Raw genomic sequence first — 22,618 nt, 5'->3', positions numbered from 1 at the left:
AAAGTAAGATTGAATGTAGTCGTTAAATCTCGGTTTAACGTATTTAACGGTGACTGGCTCAATCCAGTATTATATCAAATCGAACCATTGTACGTTTAGGATGTTTTCCTCGGCTAAATGTCAACAAACGCGACATTCCATGTTGCCACTGAATCTGTTTTGATGCTCACTACAGCACCAAGATAAAGAAATGACACCGTTCCACTTTAGAAAGTTAAGATTGTTTCAGGAATCATAAATCTTATCGACACTATTATATACATTATCGTCTATAACGTTTTTTCATTGGATTATCGTAAGTTGTTAAAAAATCGTGGTTACCATTAGAACATATATAATCCCGCATGTAACTTTAATCTTGTAACTATGCAGATAATATAGTAACGAACTGATCAAAGTTCTAAAAAGTTTTGATAGAAAAAACGTATGAAACGATAATATCGTGCAATCTAAAAGATAAGGACAATGTTTATTAGACTGTATTACCGACAACTATCGCATGCTCTAATAGCGCCCCCATACTAAATAGTTCCGATTTCGGGCAAGTATTTTCCTGCATCTTGCCGAAATCGACTCGCGACTTCCGTTCGTCGTGTGCTCGAGAGGATTGGAGGACTCACCTCGAAGACCTCGAGTTCCAGCGTGTCAACCTCGACGCTCATCGTCTATCCTACGCAAACTATAAACCTTCTATAAGGCCAACCTCTTCTTCCTCGTGGCACTTGAACCGTGCCGACGAGACGATGTCCGCCTCGCCTCTTACATATTTCCACCTGGATCCCTCCTCTTCTTCGTCCTCGCGAATCATTGCAGGTGCAGGACGGCATTAGCCCGTTATCTTTACCTTCGTTAGACGACGATGACTTTCTACGACCGCGTTTCCACTAATACACGAATGGCAGCGTCCTTTAATCGGCATTTTCTTTTCAACGATACCATGAACTTCACTACCGGTGGTCGCTACACTACACGTGTCTTTACGATTCGCTTCACGTTATCGATAGATCCGCCAGAAGTCGCCCAGGTTCCTCAAAACCGTTGCACACTGGGCCGCAGCATAATTCCACGACTCTGGGTCCTTCTACCGAAGCGACGAGCGAGAAATTCGTGTATTGTGATCGTGTCACGTGACAGTATCGAGGCGACGCTCCCAGAACGAAACCTCGATACATTTCAGATCGTCGAAGAGGACACCAAGGCGCGACTTTCGAAAACTGCCAACGGTTACGCGAGCTTCTTTACGGTTCAAGGGGATTTCTGCAAAGAAATCATTGCTGTCACGTATACCTGACGATTTGTTTACTTTTACGCACGCTCGTAGGATGTCGTTGCTGTCGGAAATTAGGAATCGTCTTCGCGAACGTTTACGTTACTAAAATTGTATCGTTTGTTCGTTCACGATACATACGTCGATGAGACATCGGTGAAAAAATACCGTATTATTCTCGTTTTAAAAACACGTGCATTATTAACACGTTGACTCCGGTGGGCGATTTTACTTTTGTTCGGGTTAAAAATAAAAGCCGCGTGATTTTTTCCCGCCCGACGTCATTGAAAGAAAATTTTTCGGCAAATTCGGACGAGAGCGATAACTGTCCTTTTTGTTTTCAAAACCTTCCTTGATGTATTTAATATTTACTCGACATGTGTCCGCAAGCGGAACTTTGGTTAATTATTTGAAAACAAATTCCTCGATTAAACCGTTAACCCATATATGGAAAATAATCACGAACGCAGGTTTTACACGTACACGTACTCCGTGTACGTGTGTAATTACATATCAATTTTGTACTTGTTGCATGGGGACATTGTTCAATTACAAGGGATCGACGTATTTAATTTATTATCGACACATTTCAAAGACCGCTCTCAATTGTGACACCTCGTTCTAACAATTTCATTCCTTTAATTACCATTATTAGATTTACTTTAGAATTACTTTATAATTATTAAAACGATATTAAACTACGTAACTCTGATCTTTTCATTGTTGCAACACTGTGAAGGCTACCGTACCTATTTGCGATTAATTAAATTCTCAGAACCTTCGCGAGCTACACAAATGAATCAAATTCCAAAAATTATTAACGTATTTTAATATCTTGGCTCTGTGACAAAACTTGTAAATTGACGAAATCTAACGAAAATCAAAATAATGCGAAAAATGAAGAAAGATAATCGAGATACCTGAGAATTTCGGAAAAGAAATTTCTATGCAAAACGGTCTTAGGTGTACGCTTCGATCGTAGAGTCACAGTGAATACGTTACAAGAGGAACAGCGAGCTGTTAGATAATAAACACCAAAGTGCAAGAGATGTCATAACCGAAAAAAAAGAGAAATTCAGTCCGGCAATGTCCCTTTTGATGGTGTTACGCCCGAGCGTGCGAACGACCGCGAATCCTTCGACAGCGATGTTTTCTTCGACGTCCTTGATTCCACATGCACGAATGATGTCAGCGTTTGACCAAGCCGCTTTGAGCGTCTACGAACAAAAATACCCGTGGTGTGTACCGCCTCAAAATATTAGCGGGTCTCGGTGTCGATATATACCGGACCGAGATTTCCAGGGAATCCATGTCGGAGAAGAGCAAGTCCGCTGCTGCTACTAGCCGATCTCCTAAGACGCGAGCTACGATAATGGCTCTTACATAAGACAGTGACTCTCAACCAGGGAATTGTGTCGACGTTTTCGTGGAAATTGGTTTTGCGGTAATAACGGTAGACGCTTCCATCGCGAATGCACGAAATCCACTCTGTGTATGCACCGAAACTATTTTAGTACGATAGACTTGAGCGAACAATAAATCGGACGTGCGCATGCGCGCTCGCATGCTCAAGAGAGCGCCGATGTCTTTCGAAACTTTCAAACCGGATCAATTATAAGATTTCTTAATGTGATTTTACGTCACGTCATCTCTCGATACAAACTAGCACCGATTGCCTCACGGGATTCCCTTACGATGCCGGATGTTCAATACTTTCGGTGAAACGGAAGTAATGCGTACTCTGCCGTGATCTTATTCGTTGATGCAAAGAAGACGTACCTATAAACACGCGAGGGGGAGCTAGTTTCCTCGCTAGAGCAAACTGATCGGTTCAGAAACTTTTATCGTCCTTTTTTTCTACTCACGCGTATACCAGAGCGGGTGATTTACCCGCATGTGTTTTTTTTCTTCTTTCGCTACACTACAGGTTAGCGAGCATTTTTAAAACGCTCTGCTTTATTAATACCGTGTGAAACAAAGTCTCGTACTTTTAATTTATGAAATGATGTGGTGTGTACGACAATATGTGCATGTTATGAACACACCTTCTTTTTCATTAAACGTTTGGAAAAAGTCTCTGATCCTTTTCAACAGCAGAGACACGAGCCTATGAGACTAAAGACGGCATAAATACAGATCCAGATTAACAATAGCGTATACACTTAACCGCGAGAGTCTGTTAATTGTTATAACACAACCGGGGTTTATGACAAAGATCGTTGCGATTTATTTCAGCTCCGCTTGAAATTTAGAAATAATGGAAGTAATGAAAAAGCTTGGATCGCCTTTGAATACTCTTTTTCCATTACGAAATAAACCGAGTACGAGAACACTCTCGATAAGTAGGCGTAAATCTGTTATAGATGCAAAGAAAAAGAAACGAACAAGGAAGAAGAATTCAATTATTTATCCTCGATATTTTCTGCTATAAAGACAAAAATTGAATTTAACGTTGTAGTCTTCGTATCGAGAAGAATCAATATCGCGTCTTATTTGCCGGTTCGATCGAATCCCAGGAACTCTTCTGGTAGATACAATTGTTATATAATTCACGTTTCAGGCTTTACGAAAGCTAACCGTGCTAAAGCTCATTGCTAAGATACGTTAAACACCACTTGCAAACTTTTTGCGTTTACCTTAGCCATTGCATTAAATCCGATACTTGGCATTAATCCAGCCATTTGAGTTATCAACACCAATGAGCAATATCCTTTTAATTGCATCATTATGACTATTGGAAATAAAAATTCAAATGACAGTCTCTTATCTTTTCTTAGGTTTTTCGTAAGAAAGAAACGTCGAATCTTAACGAGAATGGGAACCTCTAAATGCTGCGTCGTGTTTGGAAAGTCTCAAAGAGGCAGGCGACAGAAAACAAAAGGGGTCACAATCCCAATGACAAACGCGAGGAGTTGCTGCACGTTTCCCTTGTTGGTACGTGAGAAATTTTAACGGAATTTAATGTGCATGTGGAACGTTGGTATCGCGTAACGAGTCTAGTGAGACTTGAAACAAGAAATGACAAGAAGCCCTACAAGTACCTACAAACAAATTCGTATAGAAATCCGTCAAAATTATTTCATGGTAACGCCGTAATGACGGTTATAACTTTCAAGAGGTTTCGGAACATTGTTGTTGTTGATTTCAACAAACTTGTTTATTTGTGAATCTAGAACGAAAATAAAGAGAAACATGTTCGAACATTTCATTATACCGTAATATCGAAGATATTGAATGTTAAAAGTTTGGTTAACTGAAGGCGTGTCGTAATTAGCGAAACAGGTTGCGTATTGGTTTGTTAATTTGTATTTCCAGTTGGACGTATCTTTTTTTGGAATTATTTTTATTTTAAATGTCATATATTCGACAATTATCGTTATTTATCATTATTACAGTTGTCTGTCTGAAAAGTTATTATTTAAAGAGAAGATATTTTATCAATTTCATTTAAAACATGTGTTAAAAACAAAGGGATACCGAATAAATCAAAGGTTTCAATTTTTACCGACATGACAAAATATGCTTTGTTTTCTTTGAAACTGATTTTTGAAACATCTGGCTTTGTTTGTACAAATTAAATTTGTATTCCAAATAATAAAAAAGATTAGTATTCCTGCAAGACAATAAGGCATGTTTTGTGTTGCGTATCATTCGTTCGATTTAACTCGACATTACTTTTAATAGTTGAACAAAAATTTTTTTTTTTAAATTATTCATTTATACTTACTATAATAAGTTATTGCCTTATGACTTATTTTTATGTTATATTTAACGTTTTAAAAGTAAATAATATGCTTTAGAAAATACAGAAAAAAAACTATACGATAAATAAGAGATTAAAATGCGAGGACTTGGTTTTTTTTTTTGCTTCAATCAATCATGGCGTGTTTTAATTTTTTTAATTTTCAACATAGAATAACTATGTATACAATGCGTCATTGTCACAATGCTTGGTTATACGTCCTTTTATTTTCGTTCTAATTTCACAAAGAAAAAAATGATCAAAAGTGACCCTATTGTAACCTCTGTATGTCAATTAAGAAAATGTCTTTAATAACCTATAATATTTATACGAATTGTACAACTATCAAAATATCTGTGACAGATGAGGTTTGCAAAAACAATAAAAACATTGTTAAATGTAAATTTGTAGTCTTTAAAATAATATATTATTCTGGTTTATATTTTATTATCATTCGTATTCGTATCCTTGAAACGTTTGTAATTCTTCTATTGCTATAGCGTGTATACGTATAGCGTTAGGCGCTACGTTGCGCTAGTTATTTATTATCTCGCATCTAATCGTTTATATACATTAATGCGCAAGAGAAATTAATATGAGAAATATTTGTTTTCCGTGATGTCTCTAACGTTTCACTCGGATATTTCCAGAGCAATAACTATGTCGGTTTCCTGGGGCTGAAAGCTTCGTAATGACTCAATTTCTTGAAATCCATGGAGGGAAAACAATTACCAAATAATTAAGAAAGTATTTCCCGATGACTTAAATGGAGCAAGATTAATATAAAATTCGTTACCCTTTTCAATGATTTAACAATTAAACAATTTTTTGCAAAGTGCTAATATTTCATACTACGTCTGTCGATACGGTATTTCCAAAATATGCCTTTAATCTCAATTGTAACGTATCCGCAATAAATTTATTTTAGTATTTTTACATTTTATATTTTTATCACGTTTATAACTTTAGCCCTTTGCGGTCGACGGGTACTGTACGGGGACGTAAGAAGTTCTCTCCGTAAGTCGGCGGACACCGTAAAGGGACAAGCCTATGACATCATTGCCTTTACGAGCTAAAGACATAAACTATTGTATCCGAGGACACTCTTGCTTATATTGTTTATAAAGATTCTGTATATCACGATAGTTTAATAACGTGTTTGCCCACTTGAACGTAAAACACCGTGCTCATTGATCGTAAACAGTTAACACTTACTACAAAGCGTGAGAAAAATTACGAATATAACTCAGGAGTATTTGACACCAACAGCAAGGAAGTTTTTTACGACTAGATTTACGTTTACTCGGAAAATTACTAAATGGGCGACGTCTCTGGCGTCAAAGGTGTTAATGCAATCTTGAACGTTCGTTACACCCATTTCAATCCCTCCTATATTACACCACCCATCAAATGCTAATGTAGATGGAAAACTAACCTCGTTTAAGAAGAATTTAATAACGTACGACTGACCGCGTTTTAAACGTACGTCTATGTATATACGATGAAAACGTAAAAATACGAACAATTATTATTTACGAGCAATGTCATTCATTATATCGACGAATATTTACAAAAGACGGTCGTATATTGGAAAGAACGTTTACCGTCAATGAGTTTACAATCATAACAGGTAGGCAATGTATGATGCACTTTGATGTTTGCAGAATAATGTGTCGGGAACATGTGTTCGTCCGAGACTCCGTATTTATCAAACGTCTCGTATCGTTTATCGTTATGACCGATTACCGGCATCGCCTCCGATAACGAAATGTCATCGACATATAACGTTTGATCGTATCGATTGTTCGTTGTTTCCCCGATTCTGTGGGGCAAACAGTAGTGTCTAAAACGTGCGAGAAGAACGTTTCCCAATTTCCATCTACGACGTTAGCGTACGCACGATCGTTCTACGGCAGCGTACGACCTTCGTGTTCTTTCTAAGAGAATCAGGTTACCTCGTTGTTTTCGCAGTCAGTGCAAGGGTACAGGCGGTCGAAGCGCCCGCGTCGACGAGGGCGACGTCGTTATAACGATCGTCGTTGATGAGAGAGCATATCGAGGCCGTAAACGCGAATTTTATGACGAGACAGCGTTCGCTTTGTCGACGCACGTAAAAACGTTCAAAATGCTTTCGATGACGATCGATCGTCCGATGAGGATGCTGCTTCCTTCGAGACACGGGATACGAACTAGATAAACGAAAACCGAACCAGAGTGCCGCACAATGTCGTCGATGACAGAAACGGTTATAGAACGAGAGACACTGGCCACCTTCGGGGTCCTATCACGATTTCCACGGGAAACAGATCAGCCGGTGTGCGTTGGGTGGGCACCGTCTATCGTTTCCACGATCGTGGAACATCGACACCGGCATTCTATGTTTCCTGACACTGTCAGCACTGCCGTCACCATAACCATTGTCCCCGACACCTCTGACCGCGGAACCCCGTGATTCCGTGCACGGATTACTGATCTACGGGAAACGAGAGCGAAATTCACGCGTCGCGCACCGTATATATCACGTTCTCACGCACTGCACGAGGGTGCCGTCGCACGACGGCGTGCTTTACACATCGAACAGTACGACGAAAACCCGAGTCGTCGAACGAAGTATTGCTCGATGATCGCCGAGAGACTTCGAGGCGTCGTCCCTTGACGGCGCCACGAGTCACCACGCCGGTGGTGCCGCGAAATTTCCTGGCATCAACCACCGTCCGCTAACGGGAAACATCCACCGTTTGGGGGTAAAGAGGGTTGCTACGTTAGCGATTGCCAGGAACGAGCGAACCTTGAAAATCAAAGCACCGTAGGGGTTAAATCCGATGCCGGAAATTCGTGCGGCAATGTTTCTGTTATCGCGAATGTGTTTTAGATATCGAACACGCTTCGTAGAGGGAGTCTGGTCAACCACCGGTTTCGCGTAGTTCAAACGTGTTTCGTTCACGTGATCGAAAAGCCATATACATCGGTATATCGAAAATCAAACCGTTTCGAATGAGAATCATCGATCGAATATGTAAATAAAGTTATTCGTGATTGGGTTGCATCGGCAGGTTCGGACGTATCGCATATTATCCGAGATGTTCGTTCGCGAGGTGGAGCATCGTATCGGGTGAATTAATTGAACGCAACACTCACCTTGCATAGGACGCGTGGCAGCGCTGCGCGACATTGTTCGCGTAGTCTGTTAGGCTGCAGCTCGGAGTTAGGCGCTTTTGGACGGAGTCTGTAGATATGTTTCACAGGGTAGGTGACGCCTTTTAAAAGTACTTTCCCGGCACGGCGACACTGATTGACGGTTGGCGTCGTAGAAAATGCATCAAACGTAGGGCACGGTGGCCTTGGTGTAAAACCGAGGGTAAAAAATGGTTTCGAGTCTCCGTTTGACCGGTGATGTATCGTTGCGATCGGTAAGTAGGCTCGCTTCGTCTTCGAAGACGACGACAACGACGTTCTCGTTCTGACGGTGGTTACCGCCGATCGACACCAGGAACGACTACTTTTGTACGTGGTTAACGTCGGTGTTCCGTCTTCGGTGGCGACGTTCGACTTCCGTGTCCGGACAGGTTGATTCTTCGGGACACGGAGACAGAGAATCGGCAATAGTTTCAATTTACAGCGAAAAAGACGAGAGAAATTGAGGCACGTGAAGGATGACGATGGCGCGTAGGCGGTCGCTTCCGTCGTACGACGAGCATCAAGCGACGTATGCCTCGATATTCGACGGCAACGTTGACGACGGTACGGGGCACAGAACGATGCCCCTGCGTTCAGGTCGGATATTCCGCGGCTAAATAATGGTGACAGGATATCCGGTGTGGGGGGTACGGGGGGTCCTTTGGGGGTGGCGTCCATGTGGGGTGGATGGTCACCTCCTTTCTTTCCTCTCTCCTGCGACCCACCTCCTCCTCCAGGACCTCCGCGTCAGGGTGCCCCAGCTTTTGGTGTCTGAGAACACCTCTCTTGTTCGTCGCCAACTTTCACCTACTCCCTCCCACGCTGAACTTGACGAGCACACGCTGGAAACAAACAAAAATACACGAAATTCGCGATTAATACGCTTGACTTTATCAAGGCCGGTGGAGGATTGCAAGATCTGACCTACTAAATATTTTCGAATATATTAGGTTGTTCGAAAAGTCATTTCGTTTTTTTTTTTTTTTTTTTTTGGTGAAAATGAAACACGATTTTTTTAGAGTGTATAAACATTTTGTTAAATTATACATTCTCCATTTTGAAAAACGAAATGACTTTCCGAAAAACCGAATAATATATAATTGTTAGAAGAGTATAGCACTTGGCGCGCAAACTTTTTTTTTGCGTACACTACGAGTATCACGGGGAGAATGGAAGATCGGTAACGGATTAATAATGGGAATACACTCGAGTAAGAATGTGGACAACGTCGAGTAATTTTTATCCAGTCGTAGACCTTGCGTAGGCTGACTAAAATGTTTGATTTAATACGATTCGCAATTTCAAATAGAAGCGATGGATTTTCTTGTATTTCTCTAAAACGACAATGGAGTACACCGAACCCCTGTGAAGCATTCAGGTGCCATATTCCGGGCAAATAAATATAGTTAACGATATTTGTATAAGTGTATTCAACCTTGTTCGTATTCATCGATTATTTACATTTTTTATTCATTGCGAAATATTCTTGCGTGTTTACAGTTACGGTAGATGAAATATTATTGTTACAAATCCTGGGATAACAGAATGGAAACACACTATTTATTTATTGTTTTTAGAAGTCTCTTCAACGTTCAATTTTAAATTCAAAACGCACAAGAACGTTAAAAGAACAAGACTTTTATTATTAAAACACGGTTTAGTTTTTCTTTGGAAAATATGATAAATATAGAAATGTGTTATGTATACGATGTATGTTATTGTAAGACAATGCATATTTTACGTTTGTCAGACCATATACTATTCCATGCAGCTCTGTTCTAGTATTCGGTAGATTTCTACATCTTTTTCTTTAATTATTTTCTACTTCTTAATATTGATTCGAAAGTTACTTACAAAGTTACTTACATACTTCGTCATAGTATCGCAAAGCAAGGAAATGTCAGCAATAAAATTATATTCGAACAGCTAGTGAATATATACTAGTAAATACTATTTTTTTGTCAGTAATGTACATATTCGCGAGTACATTTCTTATATTTATCCAAACTACTTTTGGAATCAGGCGATGCTCACCATAGTTACCGTGTTACAATTTTTAGCCAGGCTTAATATTTATATTTAATCAATATTTCACGAAATGTAGCAATAGTACGTTGTTATAGAAGTAACGGTTCGAAACTAAACCGTTCCTGCGAAAGCTACGCTTTGATATTAAACGTGACATTGAGAATGTTTGAATAAATCGATCTACGAATGGTGTTCCATTACCGTCTGACGGTTGAACGCGTTTATCGTATAATAATTTTTTTCCCCCCTAGAATATTACACATCGGTTAAATTATAGTCAGATATACTCTACCGATAGGTTATTTACTCGACGAACGATTATTTTGCGAGTCAATACAAGTTGTACGGTTTCGTGGAACAATTTTAATGCGCTTTAAAACTTTCCGTGTATTAAATAATTGGACACGGCTTGCATTTCATTGAACGAAAGACGCATAATATTTTTAACAACTACCGAACTACCTGGCTATATAGAATACGAAGTCCAACATCGAAGAGAGAGAAAGAAGAAGAACGAAACATAACTATACCCGGTCAATCCATAAGAACAAATAAGCTTAGCCGGTCAATCGAAGCAATGTCGCACTGTCCGCTATCTTATTATGTATGCAGGTATCCTTGATACGAACAGAATAGTTTTGAAAGTCCTGACGTGTTCGAAAGTAAAGACGCTAACAGTATAAACCTTTCCTTCGTTTAAAGTTATTAAAATTGTTACGACGTGGTGTCTATAAAAATAATCTTTCTTCCATAAAAAAACAAAATACAATAATTTCGTTTGAACCGAACGTCAAGTTAAAATTAAAACGTATCGATTTACGTTCTTCGCAGTTTCATCTTCGACTTCCCTTGCTTCGCTCCAATATTTGCAAACTCAATTACGAAACAGGTAAAACTGATTTGGATACTTCGTTCGATATTGAGAAACTCATTTGCATCGGTACGAAAGATTGATACTTTCGGTAGCAATGAACTTTCTCGTATTGCAAATTTTGTTCGGAGATACCACTCGATGTCGATTTAATTACACAAGAAGGTAGAAGGATTTTCACTTCGAATCGAAACAGCGGGCAACACTGTTGTCGAGATACTACGAATATTAACGAAATATCAAATTTTACTCGAACGCTCCAATATTTCGGATCGGTTCGTTTCAAATTTAAGTACAAGTTCGTTCGATCGAAACCAAAAAAAAAAAAAAAAATAATAATAACTGCGTCTATATCAGGTAACGAGCAATGTAACTTGCAACGAAGCGAAGTTTGTAAATCAAACGTTACGAATATCGTGCCATCCGTATCGTGCGAGAGTTGCCGATGGAACCTCGAGGAGTTACCGCTGTAATCTCTGGTGTGATTAACTTTGTAGCGAGTTCCCTTTTATTTTCTTTTCGAATCTCTACGCGCGTTACGAACGTCTGATAAAATCCGTTTCACGGAACAATGTTTCGGAAATTACGATCGTGGCGGACGAGCTGGACAGTTTGAATACCAGTTCGGGTAAGTTCGGCGTCAGAGCTTTACATTGTCACGGCGACAGAGGATATAACGTCAGTGGATCGCACCTGTCGCGATTAACAAAAGAGGAATCGTGTCGCTAACGACGCTGACCGCCGACCTACATGGAGAGTTCGCCATTGACGGGCATTTTTCATTCTCGTTGTATTCGTGACCTCAATAAACGGTGTACGGTGGAACACACGGCCCTACAGGGTCGCAACCCTATCGACGTTCTGTAAGCGGCGCTAATCGATCTCTAACTGCGGCTTTTGTCGCGTCACTTTCAAAATTCTACCATGTTCGTTTAACGCGCGAAAATCGTCAGAAAATAAAGGTATACTAGGTTGCTTGATAAGTTTCGTCGTTTGATAAAACTTATTGAACGGTATAGTACCAGATTGCTCAATAAGTTTTGTCGTTCAATAAAACTTATTGAACAGTACTACACTGAACAGTACTACACTGAACAGTACTACATTGAACAATACTACACTGAACAGTACTACACTGAACAGTACTACACTGAACAGTACTACACTGAACAGTACTACACTGAACAGTACTACACTGAACAGTACTACATTGAACAGTACTACATTGAACAATACTACATTGAACAATACTACATTGAACAATACTACATTGAACAATACTACATTGAACAGTACTACATTGAACAGTACTACATTGAACAGTACTACATTGAACAGTACTACATTGAACAGTACTACATTGAACAGTACTACATTGAACAGTACTACATTGAACAGTACTACATTGAACAGTACTACATTGAACAGTACTACATTGAACAGTACTAGACTGAACAGTACTAGACTGAACAGTACTACACTGAACAGTACTACACTGAACAGTACTACACTGAACAGTACTACACTGAACAGTACTACATTGAACAATACTACACTGAACAGTACTACACTGAACAGTACTACACTGAACAGTACTACACTGAACAGTACTACATTGAACAATACTACATTGAACAATACTACATTGAACAATACTACATTGAACAATACTACATTGAACAATACTACACTGAACAATACTACACTGAACAGTACTACATTGAACAGTACTAAATTCAACAGTACTACATTGAACAATACTACATTGAACAATACTACATTGAACAATACTACATTGAACAATACTACATTGAACAATACTACATTGAACAGTACTACATTGAACAGTACTACATTGAACAGTACTACATTGAACAGTACTAGACTGAACAGTACTAGACTGAGCAGTACTAGACTGAACAGTACTACATTGAACAGTACTACATTGAACAGTACTAGACTGAACAGTACTAGACTGAGCAGTACTAGACTGAACAGTACTAGACTGAACAGTACTACACTGAACAGTACTACATTGAATAGTTTTATCGAACGACAAAACTTATCGAACAACCTATTATTTTCTTTTCGTTCCTTACAGGATACAAATATCACCTCCAATTGTCGTTACGAGGGACATCGAACTCTGTGATTTGTCGCGGAGCGATCTTGAGTCTTGAAAACGAGGATCGACCGAAACGAACTTTTTTAAATTCGAACAGAACTTATCTTCACTTAACGGAATAATATCCCTCACGGTTTCTGCAAGCACCTTTAAGAACACTTTAAGAAAACGATCCTGTGCGATGGATATTTTAGAATCTCTACAATAAAAGTTTCACGGTGATAGTGATTTTGGTAATTTTAAAAAATGCCGTTAAATTGTATCGCGTGTTCGTTACGATTTAAAAGTAAACGGCGAACTATTTTTAATTACGCGAGTGTATTTGTTTCTATTTTCGAACAGTTCTATTCGAATTTATAACGTCGGAACATTTTTCGTTCGGAAGCTCGAGTTTGCAAGATCGATGAGACTTTTGATCGACGCAGTCAGGGATTAACTTACCGTCTCTAAGGAGGATTTCGAGGATTCGCTCGATCTTCGTGTCGCGGGGTGCTCGCGATGACGTTCGAAGGTTTCAGCTATAGGCATGAATGAGACTTTAACGTGTGCTTTATCCTCCCTGGGATGCTAATTGAGTTAACGCCGTGAACGCCGTGTGCGGAATGAAATCTGCAACTTGAGGCTTTGCAAACGTTGCAACAGATTTCAGCGCGATCAAATAACGTTTTACGTCCACGGAACCGCTTTCCTGCGGTTCGAAAGTTACACTTTTGATCCGCGATCTGCTCGAACCGCTCCGCTTTCTTGATACGCGTTTAAAAATATCGAAATATAATTTTCCCCGAGCGCGATTGCCCTCGGTGTAAATGTCAAACTAAATGATACTTAATCGTCCCGACAATATAAACTAAACTAACGAGCAAACAATTTCTTGCGCGTGTTATTATCCGATTTGAATAATTTATAATGTACGATCATCGAGGAAAATTTCGACAAGTTGAAATTATTACGCGTTCATTTGTTTCCACGAAACCTCATCGGTGTCTTTTTTCTTAAATTAAATAAATTGTCCAGCATCGGAAGGCTTGTAGATTTCTCAAATTTTCGATTTCCATCGAACTCGGAATTATCAGATTAATGGATAAACGAGAGTGTAGAAAATTTGATCGAAAACAGTTTCGATTAAACGTATCAAGTTTTTCGCGAAAGTCACGCGTCGAGGATCTCGTGTTAAAACGATGTTTCGTATGCATAAAGTTAATATAATTACTTTTAAAACTCGCGTTCTTTACAGCAAATAATCGTACTGTAGAGCGAAAGGTGGCCACTTATTAATAGTAACTCCGGTAAAGAAAATGCGGAGACGGATCAATACCAACGTTCTGTCTCCGGGTAATCAAATATTTGAAATTATACGCGCGAAACGGCACACTTTACGGATTAACGAGAAATCGATAACGTTTCAACGCGCTGTCACTTGAAATCTAACCGAAGAATGTGGTAATCTACGAGGTTGACGATTCTAGGAAACGTGAATACGATTGACGATAGTAAGTGTTAAATGGGGGATACGAGCTACGTTTTCTTTATTACGTAATAATTGGGTTAACGATAAACGAGGCGGAAACAGGAGGATGTAGAAGACGCTGGTCGATTAAAGAAAACTTCAATAATTCAAAGACTGGAAACGCGCGAGATTACCGCTCGAGTCGAAGCGAGTTAATTTCTGATACACAGAAAGTGGTATTCAAGGCGATCCGGTTCATTAAAAAATGAGCACAAAAAAATCATTGCGCGTTGCACGCGAGAAAAATGGTATATTAACGATAACAATTCTGCGTTTTTTTTTTTTTACAAACGATAACCATGTTAATTGTTATTTAAATGCATCTATATCAGAAGTCGAACGATACGTGCAGGTACCGTAGTTGACACACGGTACGTAGATACGTAATGCAATATTTATCAACAAGACGAACGCTTTATTATTTACACGATGTTGAAATAATCGAGAAGAAAATTCGGTTGCGGAGGCGAGACGAGTCCACCGATCCGCGTATAAACAGTGACAGTAAAAAGTAATGGTTGTTGTGATGCAGATTGCTCGCAAATTGCCGATCGCGTGCGAGCGAAACGATACCGCGGTATCGCGAGGAAAAAATACTTCTCGTAACTTTCTTTGTAAATGTTTCTAAAATGTTGACGCCGCTTTGAAAAAATACGGGGCGAAAAATAAAACGCGCCGTTCGCGCGGAGTGAATTTCAATGCGCTGTTACTTCGAACGAGATATATAGTTTCTCTGAAAAATCGGTGTTTCAAGAACGTCGACCTACGAAAACTTTCGATAAAAGATAAAACCGATGAAAAATAAAACTCGTTGATCGCGTCCCCTGGACGCAACGATTTCTCGTTATTAAAACTCGACGATGTTTTTTTCGAGTATTTTCAGCCACGCGTGGTTCAAATGAAAATACTAGTTTCGCACGGTAGGTTCGAAAAAATATGAATATTTTTATTCAACAGTTTTATCGTACGTGACCAGCAACCGACCAACAGTTTTACGAAAGTCGTATTTTTACGTAATTGGCGCCATCGGTGTAACACGTGAGAAGAACGTCACCAGAAAGACTGCGCAATCGGAATTATCGTATCGTTAAACGACATTACTTATTAAAATATATAAACGAGGGTATAGTACGGATACGAAGAAAAAGTTGTACAGGTTCGTGCCCCTTTCCCGAAGTCGATGATACATAAAACATGTACAAGTCTGCACGAGATACAGAGGTCGTCGAGGGGTTCGTTTAGAGATATAACGTTGTTTTAGTTTGTACTCCAATAATCAATTCGCTGCTGTTTAAAATTTTTCCTACGGTCGGAACACAGGCGATCGGATTCTGAATACATTATAGAAGAAAAAAGTAGTATTCATGACTACGTATCTCAGGGACACACGCTCATTTGTATCGGAATAATCGGTACAGTATGGCGATTTGTAAATGCGCGTGCATCGATCGTATCGTATCTCGATAGTGAACTGATACGAAAATTGATGAGATTCCGGCGCGAAAAAAAGAAAAATACGAACAAAACGTAGAGTATTTCAGAATTCTAGACAGAAACTTATTTTACTGTAGTTCAATCGAAGTCGTTGAATTATTTCTCCGAATGCGATGCCAGTTTGCGTAACCGTCGAAAAAGAAAGTACAGTTGTATCTCACGTGTGTGTAACTGTACTTTTTGAAAAAAGGATGATCGTAGGAAGGTAAATCTTAATGGAATTGAACCGTGCAATATTTTTACGTGTCAATTCTTTTTACGGATCAGTTCAGACTCTGGGATCACACTATGGAGCTGAACCTCGATAAATGTAACTTTGAGGTTCGAATGAGAACGTTCGTGGCATTGTTGTTGACAAGAGGAAGGGACGGTCGTTGAACGAGTAAAGTTGAAGGTGAATGTAATACGTAATAGTAACCGTACGTAGTAGCGATGTATTGTGTACATAAGTATAGATCTATCTCATTAGATCGATTACCTCGATCATTGTACCAACCTCGATCATAGCACGTAATTCCAGCCTTTTTTTTCTAGCAATAATTGAGGTTCTACGGTATACGGCATTGCACAATCTCAAACATGGTGAATTCAGTACGATGTAGCCACGTAACACATAACCTCAAAATAATAGAGAAAAAATAACGAGAAAAAAATTTCTATTGATCTGTAGGATCGATCGAATATCAAATTTTATGCTATAAATAAAATCTTCATTTTCAAAATGCTACTTTTATGTATAAAAAATATCATTTGTATCTTTAAAACGATTCATTTTCAGACACACATTCGTTACAAATTTTCGGTTCTTTTTGGCCAATACGATCCAAGCTGGTTAAGTCTATGTCTATTATGTCGAAACACTATCTAAATAGTACCCGTTCGGTAAGTTTGCATTATAAATTCCCATCTCTTTTTTAGATAGATAAATAGTACTCATTTCTTGTTTGTTATCTCCCGCTCGATTATACGTCGTGAGTTCGCAATAAATTCAATTAACGTTCGATGATACATTTCTCGTCATCGTCGTTGGAAACTTGTACAGGGTATTTTATAAAGTGAGAGATAAATTCAACGACCGAGTAATGGAAAAGAGAAACGTTCGCGCGAATTCTTATTTCATAAGAGAAAAATTAATCATTCCACTTAACGAAAACATCGATCAGAATGATTTGTCGAGCTTCTCGAAAGCTTTTTCAAATATTCGACGAAACATTCGATAATTAAACGTTAACGGTGAATATTTGATATCGAATAGTTCGAAATTGGAATTATTATCGAAACGAGGGCACAAGGGGGCAAGTGTTTGCACGAAGTTTCTTCGTTTTCGCACTCGAAGTTGCGATCACAATTCGTGAAACACCCCGTATAGCCTTCGTCGAGTACGAATGGCTGAGGCGTTTGAAAGAAATGTATTATTTCTGTAGGACACATCACCGTGGCAAATGTTTGACGACGATAAGGAGCAAACGTATCTCACGACGCAGCATACATATATCATAACTCCAAACATCCTGCGTTATAAAGCAGTCGAGATAACGATATTCAAGGCGGTATTACTCGGTAAGCGCCAGTCATCGTTTATCGTTCGGAAAGGTGACCAATAATTTGTATCCCTCTCGTGTCGGTGAACATGTTTTCCACGCCCTAATGAATTCACGTATAACCCCGTCAACAAAGTTGTGCACCGCACAAACAACTTTATTCGCGATCGAGTTCAGGTTCACGCCCTTTCGAGCCTTTCTTTTATACGTCCATTGCTGGGTTCTGGGTAGACTCTACTCGATCGAACACATCGAGTAGAGGGAGAAAGGTGGAGATTAAGACGATACAGATAATAAGTATGTTCCGGTACTAGACGTTCACAGACGTCAAACATCGATCGACAATTTTTAATTGCGATGAAACTCGATACACAGATCGAGCAATTCGAAAAATATTAAATACACATTTTTTTTATAGGCTGATATTTATTGATATTTTAATTAGAAGTATGTTCAGGTACTAAACGTGAAATATCGATCGACAATTTTCAATTTTCACGAAACTCGATACACAGATCGAGCAATTCGAAAAATATTAAATACACATTTTTTTTTATACGCTGACATTTACCGATACTTATTGATATTTTAATTATAAGTATGTTCGGGTACTAAACGTGAAATATCGATCGACAATTTTCAATTTTCACGAAACTCGATACATAGATCGAGCAATTCGAAAAATATTAAATACACATTTTTTTTTATACGCTGATATTTACCGATATTTATTGATATTTTAATTATAAGTATGTTCGGGTTCTAAACGTGAAATATCGATCGACAATTTTCAATTTTCACGAAACTCGATACACAGATCGAGCAATTCGGAAAATATTAAATACACTTTTTTTTTTATAGACCGATATGTACATTCAAGGGGTGAAAACTATCTTCGAAGATGTGATTGGAATTTCTGTCTGGTTAACATCTCGAAAAGATAGAAACAAATGTTGAACGCGAAGAAAATTTATTTTTAACGAAAAATCCTTTCGAGTACAAACTTAGTTGATAAACCAAGTATGGGTGTTACCGTGGGTCGTTCGGATCGATTCTTTATAAATATCGAAATTCGTGCAATAATCAAGGTAGCCTGGTAAAAAGTGTTTCATTTACACGGTGTATCTCCACTGTTTATTGCCATTGCTACCAGTTACTTCCCTCTCCAACTTTGCTAGACGATCATCTCTTCCACTTGCTGACACAGTGCAACGTACGAGACTCTCGTGCAGTAACCGAGGTACTACTGTAACGAATGTTTCGAAACTGTTTCTCGATCCGACAATTTTCCAAATATTCGAATTATTTATCGTCGAATAAAATGGAACGAACATCGATCACAAAATGTGTTAAAATTGATCTACTTGTTTCTCTTTGAGACAGCTTTCTGGACCGATTGACGTATATGGACCAAAGTGAGGGGCACGTGGATGCTGAGAACATTATTACATAAGGAACTATAATTGTAGATACTGTATCGAACACACGATATACGTAGCCGATGATTCAACGACAAAAAGAATAGGATTGCGTACATACGAGTCACTTTGTCAAAGGAAATGACACATTTTACACCGAGTGATTCGTACATTCGTAAAATTATCGCTGGTCTTTACGAACACCCAAAAATCTGGTTTCTGGGTTCATTTTAGAGAGGAAAGTCGTACGATGGAAATAATTGTCTCGCGAATAATAGTTTTTCAGGACGCGAGACGTTCCGTGCGAAAGGACGATCTGCCAGAATCGAAAAATAGAAATAAAAATAGAGACGAACGTGCAAAATAAACTAAATAGAATGGAGAAAGAAACTAGAGATAATTGCGAAATCTCGTTTCTATTCCATTTACGAGACAATTGTTTCCCCGATTAAACGTCCGTCTCCCGATAAAATATTTCTGTTATCGGCATAGTCTCCATTGTCTTCAAATTCTTGAGGTAATCGCCTCGTATCGATCATCTTATATCGCGAAGATGAAATTGAATCGAGCAAGTGGGCGAAAGGGGTTCGGACGTCTTCGGATCTGGAATCGGTTCTCGATCCGCAAGGGTTGCAGTTTTAATAACGATCGTCGAATACAATTAAAACGATGCATCGAACTCGCGTTAATTTTGAAACGAGTTCCAAAAGCTCGATAATAAAGATCTTATCCGGACTACGCGGAGTGCATTCACCACCTGTTTGCTCGAGTATGCGCGTAACGGGGGTGTGCATTTAGTTTCTAATTTCAGTGACTCGTTCACGATCGCGTATAGAACGAATTATCGACGAACCGGAGACGTCGCAGAAGAATGAGCATTGTTTGATCGAATGCTACGGCTCCGTGGACTGACCATCGGCCGTATAAATGACTAATACGAACGAAACGGCCGTGATCCCGAGTTAATATTGCTCGATTGTGTAACTATTGACCCAGAAATAATCCGCAGTTGAAAGACGAACAGGCTCCGTTCGATCTCGGAGCATACACGATTTCGAGATCGTGTTTTCATTTTTTTCTTTCTTTTTTTTCTTCCTTTCTTCTTCTTCCTCGAGACCTCGCGTTTGTACGAAATAGAGATAGGCGGAGGGAGGAGAGGGGATAAAAGCTGGACCAACCGCCTCGTGTATTTTTATAGCTCTGTTCCGGCTATTCGAGCAGGGTTAAAGAAAGCAAAGGTCCAAGAAAAACGGAGCCGCGGTAATAGAAGAACCGTCTCAACGAGTGCAGAGGGTAAGCTCCGATCGTCAACCAACATTTTCGGAGACATCTCAATTGCGCGCATTAAGCACGATGACTCACGTCCCTCCGCGAGATAGTATATGAATAATCGTTCTAAAATTATCGGCTAATAAAATTCCGTTTTACGAAACGAATCGAAACGCAGTGTGTGTAACGTACTTGCTCGAAATAATTAGAGGATCGACTATAAACGAACGACCTTTACAACGCGGTAATATATTCGGTACTTTTAAGAGCCGTGCGATACGGCGCGCGCGAGACGTTTTAACGTTTCTAGGTAGAAATTTACCTAAGTGGAGCTCATTAAAAGGTACGAAGGAGTATTAAGAGGAAACCGGGTTACCGATTGCAAACGGATATCGTTAGAATTCAGAAGGAGTGTTTATAAATCATGTACGAAGTTATTAATAATGTATCTATCGTGTATCGTTCTAAAGAGGGCGGTTCCGAATTATAGCCACGAGCTTGCTTCGTTATTGGGGCTTGCGAGAAGGTACGAAAAGGTCTTGGTAAATGTATCTTTCAAAACTAATAGCTTCCCAACTGTACAAATGAGCTTTTTCTTTTAATATATTTTTTTTGTTTTTTTTTTTTTTTTTTGCGAAAGTCTATCTCGTGAAAGCTATATGATATTTACGAAGGGTGTCCAAAGTATCGATTATTAATTTAGACACAGGCTGAACCACCTTTCGTCGTCGCTCTTTTTTCTTTTTGCATCGATACTTGGGATGTCGAGAAAATTATCTTACAATTTACATATCAGTTAACTCTGAAGATATCGAACGTTTTAAAATATAGTACGAATGCATGAACTGTAAAATAGAGCACTATGGATACGATCGGTTCTTACGTAGTACTAGTATAGTCTTGTTCTTCTTTATGAATAATTCTTGTTTTATTTGTACTTGTAATTGTACAGATCATTTCAGATGTTCGGTAAAACAATTATTATATTCGATAAGCAGTATTCGTTTCATTATTTACATCAAGTTATCCGATAAGCTTGTTCCATTTTGAATAATAAATTTATATTTCACATTATTATGCAATACGTATCGATATATTTTAAATACTATATCCTGCTGTATAAATGATGGCTATTCGTATTCATAAGGAACCAAAGTTCCTCTAAATATGAATTCTCTTTAAACCATTGCTAGACCTCGTATTAGGAAAAAATATGTAAAAATTTGTACAGATTATCATTCATTTAAATATTCAAATCGTTTTCTGACGTTGCAATCCTGTGACAATCGTGCTCGCATGTGGAGCGAGCATATATGCATTCTATTAATTCTAAAAAAAATTCATTTACAGTAGAAGTACAGCAACTCAATAGTTATCATTCTATGACGTTAATATCGTATGATACATATTTCCATGAAGTCCATGATTTCCATGAATTTTGTAATTTTTCAAAGGCCGTGAATTTTTCTATTAAAATTCTAAAGGAGTGTCACCAACAAGGGAAACTTTCTTTGCGAATCGTTTCTTTCAATTGTTCGGAGTAATGTTTGTTCAAATTGAAAAATCGAAAAATTGAAATCGAAACTTGTTCAACGATCCAAGTTCCAACATCTCCACGAATTTTGTAATTTATCAAAGGCCGTGAATTTTTCTATTAAAATTCTAAAGGAGTGTCACCAACAAGGGAAACTTTCTTTGCGAATCGTTTCTTTCAATTGTTCGGAGTAATGTTTGTTCAAATTGCAAAATCGAAAAATTGAAATCGAAACTTGTTCAACGATCCAAGTTCCAACATCTCCACGAATTTTGTAATTTATCAAAGGCCGTGAATTTTTCTATTAAAATTCTAAAGGAGTGTCACCAACAAGGGAAACTTTCTTTGCGAATGGTTTCTTTCAATTGTTCGGAGTAATGTTTGTTCAAGTTTAAAAATCGAAACTTGTTCAACGATTCAGCAAATTTTCAGATTTCGTTGGATTATTTCAATACAATACAACGAACGATATAGAAAAATACGCGATCGATAATTTTATCCGCCGCGATAGAATTGTACAACGTCGGATAAAATCAATGATTGGATAAGAAGCTTTCCCGGACAGGTTGTTACGCAGGTGAAAAATGAGAACACGTTTTACTTTTACGCGTAACGTATCATCTGTTTCACGGCGAAACAAAAGTA

General features: G+C 38.7%; 1 protein-coding gene and 1 long non-coding RNA gene across 9 annotated transcripts in view; one reads left to right on the top strand and one right to left on the bottom strand.

Moving 5' to 3' along the window:
* The window catches only part of Atp8b (ATPase phospholipid transporting 8B), a 97,487-nt gene that overhangs the window by 25,476 nt on the left and 49,393 nt on the right, over positions 1-22,618 (bottom strand). For 6 of the 8 annotated variants that reach the window (XM_076322742.1, XM_076322741.1, XM_076322744.1 and 3 more), the window contains 3 exons: positions 8,148-9,028; positions 6,965-7,797; positions 704-1,257 (listed from right to left, as the gene is read on the bottom strand). In XM_076322742.1, the coding sequence (XP_076178857.1) occupies positions 704-808 (105 nt within the window). In that variant the 5' untranslated portion in view covers positions 809-1,257; positions 6,965-7,797; positions 8,148-9,028. Of the gene's footprint in view, positions 1-620; positions 1,258-6,964; positions 7,798-8,147; positions 9,029-22,618 lie in introns of all 8 variants that reach the window. The other 2 variants (XM_076322746.1, XM_076322748.1) reach the window with 2 other exon arrangements.
* On the top strand, positions 4,096-6,085 carry LOC143152893 (uncharacterized). Its single transcript, XR_012993669.1, has 2 exons — positions 4,096-4,201; positions 5,979-6,085. It is a non-coding gene; the product is annotated as an uncharacterized LOC143152893 (long non-coding RNA).

Source organism: Ptiloglossa arizonensis, chromosome 11 (assembly GCF_051014685.1).
Source record: "Ptiloglossa arizonensis isolate GNS036 chromosome 11, iyPtiAriz1_principal, whole genome shotgun sequence".
NCBI classification, from domain to species: Eukaryota; Metazoa; Arthropoda; class Insecta; order Hymenoptera; family Colletidae; genus Ptiloglossa; species Ptiloglossa arizonensis.
Note: the sequence above shows the minus strand (reverse complement) of the source record. Positions and strands in the feature narration are given on the sequence as shown.